Below are 12793 nucleotides of genomic sequence, written 5' to 3' on the forward strand. Positions count from 1 at the left end.
TGAGTAGGTGCTTTAGACCACTGAGCCATCTCACCAGCCCCACTCAAGGCCCCACTCAAGGCATTTTGATTCTTGCCACTGATTCAACAGGAAGAAGTAAAAAGAGGCAAATAGGAAATCAAGAGTTCCCCAAAGAATTAAAAGCATCATGCCACACTGATATATGCATACCCATGTTAACAGCAGCACAATTTATAATAGCTAAATCTTGGAAACAGAACATATGGCCATCAACTAATGAATGGATAAGTAAAATGTGGTATGTATACACAGTGGAGGATAAACTTCAGTCATTTTTAGATAAATGGATAAACCGTGAGACCATAAAGTGAATTAAATCAGACAAGCAAATTTAAGCATCACATTGTTTTTCCTGTGTGAGAAACCCAAAGAGCAAACAAGGAACAAAACAGACATTGTTCAAATGAAAAGGGGAACAAGGGAGAAGGAGCAGAAGGAGGAAAGAAAGGGAAAAGGGGATTTTAAAAAAGAATGAAAAGGGGAAGAGAATGGAACGAAAAAAAAAAAGAAAAATCTTTGTAGATTGGGTAGGGAAGAAGGGTTGATGGTAGGGGAGGGAAATGGGAAAAAAGGAGAATTAAGACATGTACAGGAACAAATCCCTAAGATGGCTGGCCAGATAGCTCAGTGGACTAAAGCACCTGCTTAGGCACAGAGACCCAGGTTCGATCCCTGGTGTGCCATGCCGGCCCCGCCCGCAGTGTGCACTGAGACTGGGCATGGTAGTGCACACCTGTAATTCCAGCGCTTGGGAGGCTGAAAACAGGAGGATCACGAGTCCAATCTGTGTAGTGAGATCCTGTACTAAATACATTAAAAAACAAAAAAATCCCTATGATGAATGTGAAGAGGAAGAGTTGTGAAGGCTGAAGCTTTGGGCCATTTTGAAGGCTACAGAGAGGAGGACAGGTAAGCAGATCAGCAGGTCAGGGTGGCCTGCCTAAAGCTTAGGGATTTCTGGAAGGTCCAGGTAGAGTGGGTAACAGGGGCCCCAAAGCAAAGCACTCTGAAAAAAGAATGTTAACAGTGACTCTCTCTCAGCATTATGCAAAGGTCCTTTATCCCATACACAGAAACAATCTGATATAGTTCCTGGAAACTGCTGGTTGAGCGCTTGAAGATCGCCAATACATCTAGCTAATCAACACTGTACTGAAGAGCAAATCATACGCCACTCACCTAGTAGTCTAAACAGAAGCTGCTTGGTGGCAACCTGGTAATTGAAAATGTTGACTCCTTGGTTATTATTCACTCCCAGGCGAGCCCCAGATCGGACGATGGCACGGCACAAGTTGGCATTCCCTTTCATGTATGCTAAGAGCAACACTGGAAAAGAATACCACACGTAAGACTACTTCCCACTGCCTGGTACTGCTGAAGGGTGGGTGGAGGTCAGGGGAGGGCCAGATATTTGTTAGGGAAGTCCCAAGGCCCCAGTAAGACCTCCTTGGGCACCCAGAAATGAGCCAAGGGATTCTTAAGCAGCTCTGATTCCAGAGACACTGTCCTATGGAAAGCTTTGGCTACAAGAGAATTGAGGTAAGGATGAACTGAAGAAAAATTACAGTCATCACAGCTGCCTTACTCTGCCATGAAATACTGTTTTTACCACAAAGAAAAAAATGCTCTTTTTTTCATAATGTAACTAAATCTAAAGACCTGTCATTGGTACACACATGGAGGAAAAAAGTCCCATCAGTCCTAGGAACACTGGGAATATGTTTCAGGAAGTCCTTCTGCCCAAGGGAGCCTCTGGCCTGGCTGTCCTGCTGACCTTCTTTCTAAACAATTATAACCAACTACAGCTTCCTTTGATTATACACTTTCCAAAATGATGCAGTAAGTAAGCGCTGCAAAATGATTCACCATTAAACAATGAAATAGGAACAGAGAGGTTAAGAAATTTACTAGGCTACCCTGCTAAAATATGATACAATAAGACATTTAAACCAGGCCTCTGGAAATTGGGCGCCTAGATAAACATCCTATGACTCTGGCAGCTCACTCCTGGGGGCTGACTGCTGTGAAGCTCTGACCCAATGACCAGCAGCTCAGGGCCAATAACGTTTTCCAAATTTAAGAACTGCAAACAAAATATCTGGTGCTTTTCTAAAGTTCAGAGTATCCTGTGGTGACTGAATTTCTGTCAAAGGCCTGGAGGCTCTTTCTGGCATGAGGGTAGGTACAAGAACAGGAATCCGCAGCCAAAAAAGTCTCAGAGAACTCCCAGATAGGATAAAAGAGATCCAATTTTCATCCTTTTTTGGTCTTTAGTTTTCTTAGCTAAAACTGTATGCACTGTTTACCTCATGGGATGATGTATATATTCAACAAGAAATGGTATACAAGGACTGGGGAGATAGCTTGGCGGCATAAGCGCCTGCCTGGCAAGCCCAATGACCTTGGAACTCTGGGTGCACCATGCTGGCCCCAAAACCTAGCATGTTGGCACGTGCCTCTAATCCCAGAGATGGGGAGGATGAGACAGGAGGATCACTACAAATCTGACCTGCGTAGCAAGACCCTGTATCAATAAATAAAAACTTTAAAAATTTCTCTCTAACGTGAAAGAAAAGAATAATATATACGAGAAAGAGACCACATTTTGTTTCATTGAGACAGGGTTTCAGCATATAATCTAGGTTGGCCTTGAACTTGTGATCCTTATGCTTTAGCTTCCTGAGTGCTGGGATGACATCAGGGCATGTCAACACACTCTATGGTATTTTCTCCTCCTGAAGCCCCTGGGAGGTGTTTATATTTTCTGTCATAATTCAGGAATTTGGGAAGGAACCTAGTCAACTAAATAAAAGGCAGACAAAGGCAATAAAAGCAGGCAGGCCTGTCTGGACATGGGTATGGCTAGAGCGCTAGATGCACTTCAGCGGTCAGACTCTCCAAATGTCACAAGAACTTTATGTCACAGATGCTGAATTTCTCCAAAATGCACAGGGCTGAGTGCCCTCAGATAATGACCTTGTTTGTCCAGGAAGCAACACATGCACATGAGACAGGACACACAAATACCTTAGTACATACCTGTGTTTCCTTCCATGTCTGGCTTATCTAGAGGATACTCAGGCATGCACTCTAAGAAGAGATCAAAGATGGCCGCCGCATTCTCTTTGCCATACTGTCCCAAAATGTGCAGTGGTGACTGGCCTCTGATAAAACAAGTTGGAAAAAAGGTCTGTACACCTGCCATGGCCATCACTAAAGAGAAGGAATTTTGTGAATTCTGTGATGCAGGGTAAATCTAGAAAGACAATTAGCAGTCATGAAACCTTTTCTAAAAAGTATTTGTTGCAAAGCCCAAAATACTAGGGAACCAAAAGCTGATCAAGTTTTGCAGAATGCTGAGAGGTATACTAGTTATTATCAGTTCTATTATTTTATTTTATTTTATTTATTTATTTTTTTATTATTTTTTTTTTTATTTATTACATTTATTTATTGTGTGTGTGTGGCCAGCTCAGCCCACCAGGGGGCAGGGCTGGCTGGCATGTGGTGCTGGGGGATCGAACCGCGGTCCCTGTGCTTTGCCAAGCTTGTTTCAAGTAGGTGCTTTAGACCACTGAGCCATCTCTCCAGCCCTTATTTTATTTTTTTTGCAATACCGGGGATTGAACTCAGGCCCTTGCGCTTGCCAGGGAAGCGCTTATTCCACTGAGCCATCTCCCTGGCCCTCTATTATTAGCTCTAAAGAGCAGCCAGGTGACTCAAAGTTTTGGTCTCTGCTCTGGACAAGACAACTTACCTCAGATTAAAGGCTTCTGCATCCACTGTGCACTCTGTCAGGAGAACCCGGATGTTGTTGAGCCGACCATGCATGACAGCGAGATGAAGAGCTGGGGAATAAATACTCTTACGGTACAAGCTTAGAAGCACATGCAGAAAAAAATCTCCCCACCCTCACTGACACCCTCTAAATAGGGTTCAGTCAAACCAGTAACTGCCATGCACAAAGCTATCCTTTCCTGTCTTTACTGCCCGTCAAGAATGAGTCATAAAGTCTCACAAACATTTGCTTCTTGCTTCAAAAGTTCCTAAGATGAGATTTACTAGTTTCACAAGAAGCTGCCCCACCTACTTACTTACTTACTTTCTTTCTTTCTTTCTTTCTTTCTTTCTTTCTTTCTTTCTTTCTTTCTTTCTTTCTTTCTTTTTTTTTTGAGACAGAGTCTCACCATGTAGTTCAGGCTGGCCTTGAACTCACTATGTAGCCGGGCTGACCTTAACTTGTGGTAATTCTCCTGCCTCTGCCTTCCAAGAAGCCCCAGCTACAAGAAGCCCCTTGAGGCATCCAGAGTTACCACTTAGACTGGGAGGCTACCCAAGACCTGGTCAGCCTTGTCCAGAGTATTTCCTGTCATAGTTCTTTTCCTATACAACCCAACCTCCTGAGGAGGAGCAGATGCAACGGTGCACCTCCAATTCTTAGAAAGGAGAGACTGCTCATGCAAGCAGCAGTGCACACAGTGCTGAGCGAAATTACCATTATTTCCATTCTCATCCACGGCAGCAAAGTCCACTGCATTCTCTAGGAGGACTGAGCAGATGGTCGGCAGGTCCTGCTGGGCAGCGAGATGGAGGGCAGTCTGGCGGTGCTTGGTTAGTTCATTCACCTTGGCTCCTGCAAGAAGCTGTTGAAGTTGATTGCTTGAGCAGTCTTTCTAACACAATCAGGGTCCCACTTGTGCGACACCCCTGCCCCTGTATTCTGATTTCTCCTTGCCCTGCTCGCAAGGCTGGTTGCTGAGGACCTCACACATACTATTCATGAGGCAAAACCAACAAAATCCATGCCAAGGGCAAAACAGCACTTATCTACCAAAATGTTCAAAGGCTACTACTCAGGATGTAGAAATTCTATTTTTAGGATACTGGTATATAAATACTACACAGGCTGGAGATGACATTCACTATGCTATTATAAAACTGTATACTGCTTTTAATAATAAAGCCCAGAGGCTAGGTGTGGTGGCGGAGGCCTGTAAGCCCAGCTCTTGGGAGGCTGAGGCAGAAGGATCATTTGCAAGTTTGAGATCAGCCAGGCAAAGCTACAAAGTGAGCTCAAGGCCTGAGGTGGCCAACTGACAGAAGAACACAAGGTTGTCTGCCGACTCCTTGTAGGACGAGCCCATCTCTGGGCTGCTACCTCACATGTAGCCACTGCCCGGTGCCATCAGATCCATGTACTCCATCACTTTCCAGCCCCTCTGCCAAAAAATCATGTTTCCTGAGTGTACCGACATAGGCCTTTCCTAGAACTGGGTAAACACCTGCAATCAGAAAGTCTGCGCACACCCTAGAGTGTATTTAGAGTTTCTGCATCACTTACCAAATTGCGGACGATAATCTCTGAGCCTGCCTGGACAGCAAGGTGCAAAGGGGTCAACTTGGAAGCATCCTGGACTCTGGAATTCACATTAGCCTGGACACTGATTAGGAACAGGACACTTTCAATATCAGAGTTCTGAACTGCCACATGAAGAAAATTCCGGCCCTTGTTATCCACCTAAGGCAATAAATGAGAGCCAAAATATTAGCAGGTTCCTCCTAAAGAATGACTCTTGGGCATCTTCCAGTTGCAAGAATCATGGAAAATAGGGCCAGGGATATAGTGCAAAGTCCTGAGTTAGATTCCCAGTACGCACACACACAAAAACATGAATCATGGACGAGGTCACCGTGTAATCCCTTCCTTTGTTCCAGAAGTTTTCTCCCAAGAACCAACATTAAAGGCCACCGCCTCCTCCATGTCCCTACCACAGACCCACTCTATCATCTCTGCACACAGTGTGCATGGTCACGTCCACATGGTCAGGGGCAGAGGCCCCTGCACTGATCCAAGCTACCCTGTCATGTCCTGCAGCAGAAACTGGACAAGGCAAGCGAAGAAAGTCAACACCCTAAAGATCAGGGAAAGCAAGTCAAGATACGGGGGTGCCTAGAGAGAGAAAGTTCCCTGGACCCATGGAACAGAGGCTTCAGAAAGCTTGGGGAAGTTTCCTAGAAGACAGCCCACAAATGGGGAGGCAGTCAGCAGCATGCTATAGACTTTGGTCCACTAATGCAATGTTTGAAGACAGAACTCACACAGATCAAACCACCCTGAGTACTGCTGTTATGGATGTGAGGGAGACATCATATGTCAACACGTGCGAGACACCTCCCCCACAGAGAGGATCTGCTAGTGGAAAACTGTATCTGCGAGGACCTGGATCAACAGTGCCAGTTTCAGGCTAGACAGAGAGTAAGATGTGAGATGAATATCTCCATTCATGAGGGCTTTACACTATCTGAGCAAGGGTGAGGTTAACACCTAGCAATCTAGTCACATGAAAATACTGAAGAAAAGAAGACTAGGAAAAACAAAATAAAAACAAAACAAAGAAAGATGAGGCACAGACGCCTGCAGTACCAGACAAAATCTTCACCGAGCTAAGACTGTACTTCATGCAAGTCCCATGGGTCCATGCTACCTTTGCAAATGGCTTGTTACGGGTCATGGCAGGCAGTAAGCTACTCCCTGGCTGGAGAGTCACAAGAGTGTATGCATTGGACCTGACTAGCCCACCCCAGCTCCTACCTCACATCAGTCATTATGTCACTTTCCACCCACTCTGTTGTGGAACAACAAATAGCAATTAGACTTAACAGCTGGTAAAGACCAGCAAAGAAAAGCAACTAAGCATGCTAAGCTGAGTAACAACTCTCCTAAAACATTTAGAATGTTTCCCAATACAACACAAACTCTTTAAGCTTCATTTGTCTTTTAAAGACATCAGTGTATCAGCCAGCCAGCAGAGTTTACAGAGAAGCAAAGTCTGTGGTCAGCTGTGTGTGCCACAGAATTCCTCTCGCGAGGTCCACTAAGCCCTCACTCCCACCTAAGTTGGCACCATTAGACGGCTGACACACATGGCAGTCACTTCTTAGCTAGCACTGATGGAACATCTGAGTGACCGAATCCTACAAGAGGCAAGCATATCTAAAAACAAACGGTTCTTAGTACAGATGAGACCTGTGTAGTCTCCACGAGAGAGTTCTGCTCTGGAGAATGGCAAGTGTGGGCCACTCACCTGCTCTGCAGCCCCAGACTCGCGTTTCAGAATGGCCTCTGCCGCCTTGTTGTTCTTGTAAGTCATGGCACAAGCAAATGGGGTCAGTCCTTGTCTGTCTCGTACATTCAAGTGGATATTAGGGTGAGAAATCAACAACTGAATGATGACACAGTGCTGGTTGCTGATGGCCACATGGATAGGTGTCCTTCCCTCTGCATCCTAAGGAAACAACATTCTGATTCAAATTGAGATCCAACTCAGAAAAAATACACAGGTATGTAACTTCTGGATCAAGTTTTCATTATAAGAATAAATATTTCCATCCTGTGCTTGAAATAAGCTTGTAGAAGGCAAAATAGAAATAAATGCAAGCTACTTTCTATAACACTGTTCCAGTGTTTCAGGGGCAACAGTGGGCCCAACACAAACATGTCTACTTGAGAAGACCTGCAAGCATTCTCTGCTCCAAGTAACATCATTCTTTGTCTGACGTGGAGTGTTAGCTATGCATCTTCCCAGGCCAGAAGGTTGTAAGGCACCAAGGAACAGAACTTGGGGTGTTCAACTGAGTTAATGGACATTGTGCTGAATGCCTCATTGCATCTGGGACTAACCCAAGTTTCAGAGAAAATCTCTTAATAGAGGAATGGGAGACAAAGGTCAACAGATAAACTTTCCTCATAGTGTATAGGGACAAAGGCAGAGAGAGGAAAAACCTTAACCTGAAGTTATCTCAACTGTTAGATAGGCTGTATAACTCAGAAAGAGTCACTTCATCTGTTCCACCAAAGCCTTGCTCATGTAAACCAGAGGCCTACCACTGGTGATTCCACAAAGTCCCTTTCCACGAGAGATTCCCTGTGTGTGAGCATCAAACTCAATGGAAACCAGAAATTATATACCTGTGCGTTTACATTGGCACCAAATTCCAGAAGACACTGCACTGTTTCTTCCAGCCCCCAGGAGGCTGCCAAATGCAGAGGGGTCTGCCCATCCCTGGCCTCTTCCTCTCCCTCTCCATCAGCACCCGGTTGTCGGGGACTATTCACATCACAGCCACTGAAAGGAAGCAATAGAAGGAAGGCTTTGTACCATGTGGCCTACAGGAAAGTGGCCTGAGGCACCCCAACAAAAGAGCTGCTGGGGCCAGAATCTGCTGTCACTGGTCCTTGATCTTAAATACAGGAATGGAAGTCCCATTGCCACAGAATCTTTCTTTTCTAATTGGTCTTCTCGGCCAACCTGGGATCAGAACAGTTACAAGCTCCTTTGGAAATATGTAAATATTTAAGTTTGAGGAGCAGCACTCTATAAAATTTCCCAGATCACTTTGCCTCCCACATATCCCACTGAGGACCACAGGACTTGTTATGGCATATGTGTCTAGGTGGCAGCAAATGGATACCATCTGATGTCCTCTGCACCGGCCTCTTGGCTTTGCAATGGGAACTGGTCTGGCATGACTGCAGGAGCCATGCAGCTTCCTAAACAGGATGGTGGCTCAACTTTTAGAGTCCTTGATTCAGGCCCCTCTTCTCACAACTGAGCCTGGCCAGTGGCTGAGCTGACATGTCAGAACAGTGACTCTGATTTTTTTTTAAAAAAATAAAAAAACTAAGATCTCTCTCTCTCTCTCTTTTCTATTTGTTTGTTTGGTACAGAATCTTACTATATGACTCAGACTCACAGTGATCCTCCTGTCTCAGCCTCCCTAGCACTGGAATTATAGGTGTACACCACCATACCCGGTTTTGGTGGCTGGTTCAGCATAACTGGGATTCCAGGGTCAGCAAAGCATGCAGTACCAGGGATCAAACCTGGGTCCTTGCACTCGCCAGGCAAGTGGTTAGACCACTTTCCTATCTCCCCAGCCCACTCTGATAGTCTTAATTATGTGGTCCAGGTGGCTCTAAGCATGTCTAGATTGGAGGGGGCCAAAATAAGAAAAGAGCCTGTGTGCAGTAAGTTGAATGCAATTTCAAGAGACACATGTGCTTCACGGACCTGCGAATAAGAAAGCAGGCAGTGGACTCGTTGTTTTCATCAATGGCTCTATGCAAGAGTGTTTGAAGGCACCCGCTAGGTCCTGGACCCCAGCATGTGGCATCACAGCCATGTCTGACCTGCAGAAAAACAAAAGTTTCTCACAAACTCTTTCAACCGAAAGTGAAAACTTCCATTACCAAGTCTTAGCTTTATGCACACCACTAAGTCCATTTTTCAGGTAAGATATGTTTGATATTTAACTGATGATTAATCTGTACCATTCATTAGTTTTATAGTGACCCAAATATGCTCTGTGCAAGTTCTTGCACCAGGTCCTGTGGGATGGCTCTGGGAACGTGTAATTAGTGCCTCTAGAGCCATGCTGTAAAAGGGACAGCAAACACAGGTGCCTGTTTACACATGAACTCACAGGCCCCCCAGCAACACTTCACTGTAATTAACAGGAAATCTTACAACAACAGGCAATCGCCCAGGTATAAAATGCCTTGATTTCAGAGAACTAAAAGGGAAATTCCAAGGTTTACCGCTACTGCAGGGCCTATCTTGCAAACAAGGTAGACAAAGCTGCAATCTGGGGATTTACTGCTACAGTGATTGAGAGAACAGTCCACACACATCAAATCAACAACCCCAGAAGCCAATTGCTGAGGAAACCCCTCCCGTTTTCTGCTTCTTAGTGATCTTCTCGATAAAGACAGACAGTCTCAAAACAAAAGTATTAGCCAAATCCATGCTGAACTCAGATTTTTTTAAACATGATTTTTGTTCCTGACTCAGTTTGCTATTTGGCAGATCTCTTGCTTCTGTGATTGCTACGTGGGCATCAAATTCACTGATACAAACATTCCCATCTATAAACAGAAGCTAACGTTATGTTTGCTGTCTGTCTCACCAGAGTAGATGCGATGTCTTCCAGATTATTTGCCAATGCAAGCCACAGCGGGGGGTTCCCCTTCTCATCTGAAACAGACATGTCGGCTCCTCGGGTGCAGATGGCATCAACCACAAGCGGAAGTTGATTTCTGATGGCCAGCTGAAGGGCTGTCTCGCCATCCTGAGTCCTGCTAGGACATGCATATCAAAGCAGAGAGTATAGCTGGAGCCAAAGGAGAAAGCAGCCCTCCTGTGCATTCTGAAACCCAGATTCCATTGTACCCCTAAATATACTTCACTCATAAGCCTTAGGATTTTCTCAGGGAAATGAAACCTGTCAACAGTCTTTGTTCCTTCATCCTTTTTACAAAATACAGCTACTGGGCAGCTCTGGGACACACATGGGGCACTGGCAGGACTGCACAGCCTCTGCTGCTCTTGGAGCAGAAGCCTGGCCTGATCTACCACCCAAGTTCTTCTTTTTTTGGTACTAGTGCCTGAACTCAGGACCTTGTGCTTGCCAGGCAGGTGCTGATGCTGCTGAGCTATCTCTCTGGCCCATACTGCCTAATTTCTATCTGGAGTTTTGTTACTTTTTAAAGGTACGTTTACTTTAACTTCCTTACGAATTTCTGAAGTTAGCTGACAGCTAGAATTAGATTTTCCTTTCTGTTTTATATTATACAACAAATAAATTAATCTTGGGGGGAGAAAAGAACACAGCTACCCTACTGCAGCCAGATAACTTGCAAGCATTCCAACCTAATGAAATCTTATAGGAATACAGCTGTCTTTAATAGCATCTTTTTTGGTTTCTTGTGGAACCGGGGATTGAACTCACACCCTTGCACTTGTCAATGAAGCGATTAGTCTACACTAAGCCATCTCCCCAGCCCTTTAACAGCATCTTAATAAAACACCACCCATAAAAATACCACTCCAGCTACCCTCTGACAAGAGTTTTTTGCCCTATCCAATCATGTAGGATCAAACTGACATTGAACATGAAGACAAATTCCTTTGACAAGCCAACCACAGCAAAACTTTTAACTGTTATCTTTTTCTCTTAAGGCTATCTGAAGTTTATCTGCTAGGATGTTCTTCATGAATTGTATATATATATTTTTAAATGTATTTAGTACAGGGTCTACTGGATCTCACTATGTAGATCAAACTCCTAGTAATTCTGATTTCAGCCTCCCAAGCGCTGGGATTACAGGCACGTGCTACCACGCCCAGGCTCAACTGCTGTTTCAGCAAGCCCCAGGGGCGGGGCAGGCACAGCAAACTGGGAACCCTGGTCCCTGCATCTGCCTAAGCAGGTGCTTTAGTCCACTAAACTATCCGGCCTGCCCTTAGGATGTTCTTCATAACTGACATTCTTATTAAAGAACTAATCTTGCATTGTCTTTTATAATGAGATTTATGGAATAGTATGCACTCAGCCTGAAAAATTCCACCAAGAGAAAATTCAGCTCCCCTCTCCATCCCACAAGTCTGATTATATTCAGCTTACAACCCTGCGTTGTGGCACACACACTTGTGAGGCTAAGGCAGGAATGGTTCAGTGAGTTCAAAGCTAGCCTGAACTGCACACTGAGACCCCTGCCTCAAAAAGAACAAAACAACCCAAAACAACAAAACCAAATACCAACAAAACCAAAACAAAACCCCACTGCATTGTACTTTTTAGAGCTATGGCTTTTATTCCTTAAGAATGAATAAAAATATTTTCTGTAGGGGCCGGGGAGATGGCTCAGTGGAATAAGTGCTTCCCTGGCAAGCACAAAGGCCTCAGTTCAATCCCCAGTTCCACCAAAAAAAAAAAAAAAAAAAAATTCTGTTTATGGGCTTTTGGATCACTTCCAAGCTTTAGCTATTAAAAATGGTGCTACTACAAACATAAGTATACATATATCCCTGAGGCATGATGTTTTTAATTCTTCTAGGAAGATGCACAGAAGGGGAATAGCTAGGTCAAATGAGACCTCTTACCCTAACTTTTTCCCATTTTACAGTACGTGTAATACATTTTGGATCTTATTTACTCTTTTAGCGGAGACAATACGGTATTTACAAGTGTGCCTCTGGTTAATTTCACTTATGCGTATAGTTTTAACTTGCATCCATTTACCTATAAAAGTCTCCAGTTTTCCTTCTTTATGCCTGAGTAGTACTCTGCCATATACAGTACTCTGTGTGTAAAAGTCACATCTCTTTCATCCATTCCTTAGTGGATCGGTATTTGGGTTGTTTCTAAGATCTAGCTATTATAAATTGTGCTCCTATAAACATGGTTGCACATGTACCAATGTAGCATGATATTCTTTTTCTTTGGCGGAACCGGGGATTGAACTCAGGTCCTTGAGCTTGCCAGGCAAGTGCTTATTCCATTGAGCTATCTCCTTGGCCCTGATATTCTTAATTATTCTAAGGAAGATAGCCAGAAGAGGAAAGCTGGGTCAAATGTGGCTGTCAATCTTAATTTCTGAGGAATCTCCACACTGATTCTCATAATAGTTGCACCAGTCTACACTCCCACCAACAGTGGAAAAGAGTTGTTTTTCCCCACAACCCCTCCAGCATTTGTTATTGATTTCTAGATGACAGCCTTGCTTTGGGGGTGAGATGGAAGCTCAGTGTTGTTTTAATTTGCATCTCACAAATGATCAGTGATATTGAACATTTTTTCATATATTTACTTGCCGTTTGTTTATATTTCTTCATCTGAGATGTATTTATTTACCTCAGATGCCTGTTTTTGGATTGGGTCCTTGAATTGGGGGGGAGGCCTTTTTCTCAATTCTGTGTGTGTGTGTGTGTGT

General features: G+C 44.2%; 1 protein-coding gene across 2 annotated transcripts in view; it reads right to left on the bottom strand.

The window, feature by feature from the left end:
• Ankfy1 (ankyrin repeat and FYVE domain containing 1) overlaps nucleotides 1–12793 on the bottom strand; it is a 71569-nt gene that overhangs the window by 6480 nt on the left and 52296 nt on the right. The window contains exons 14-22 of one of the 2 annotated variants that reach the window (XM_023723233.1): nucleotides 9988–10156; nucleotides 9093–9211; nucleotides 7991–8147; nucleotides 7107–7307; nucleotides 5363–5539; nucleotides 4517–4664; nucleotides 3779–3869; nucleotides 3061–3185; nucleotides 1201–1347 (exon numbers count right to left, since the gene is read on the bottom strand). In XM_023723233.1, coding sequence (XP_023579001.1) covers nucleotides 1201–1347; nucleotides 3061–3185; nucleotides 3779–3869; nucleotides 4517–4664; nucleotides 5363–5539; nucleotides 7107–7307; nucleotides 7991–8147; nucleotides 9093–9211; nucleotides 9988–10156 — 1334 coding nt within the window. Of the gene's footprint in view, nucleotides 1–1200; nucleotides 1348–3060; nucleotides 3186–3778; nucleotides 3870–4516; nucleotides 4665–5362; nucleotides 5540–7106; nucleotides 7308–7990; nucleotides 8148–9092; nucleotides 9212–9987; nucleotides 10160–12793 lie in introns of both variants that reach the window. The other variant, XM_023723234.1, reaches the window with a different exon arrangement.

The sequence above is a fragment of the Octodon degus genome, unplaced genomic scaffold (assembly GCF_000260255.1).
Source record: "Octodon degus isolate 3935 unplaced genomic scaffold, OctDeg1.0 scaffold00098, whole genome shotgun sequence".
NCBI lineage: Eukaryota > Metazoa > Chordata > Mammalia > Rodentia > Octodontidae > Octodon > Octodon degus.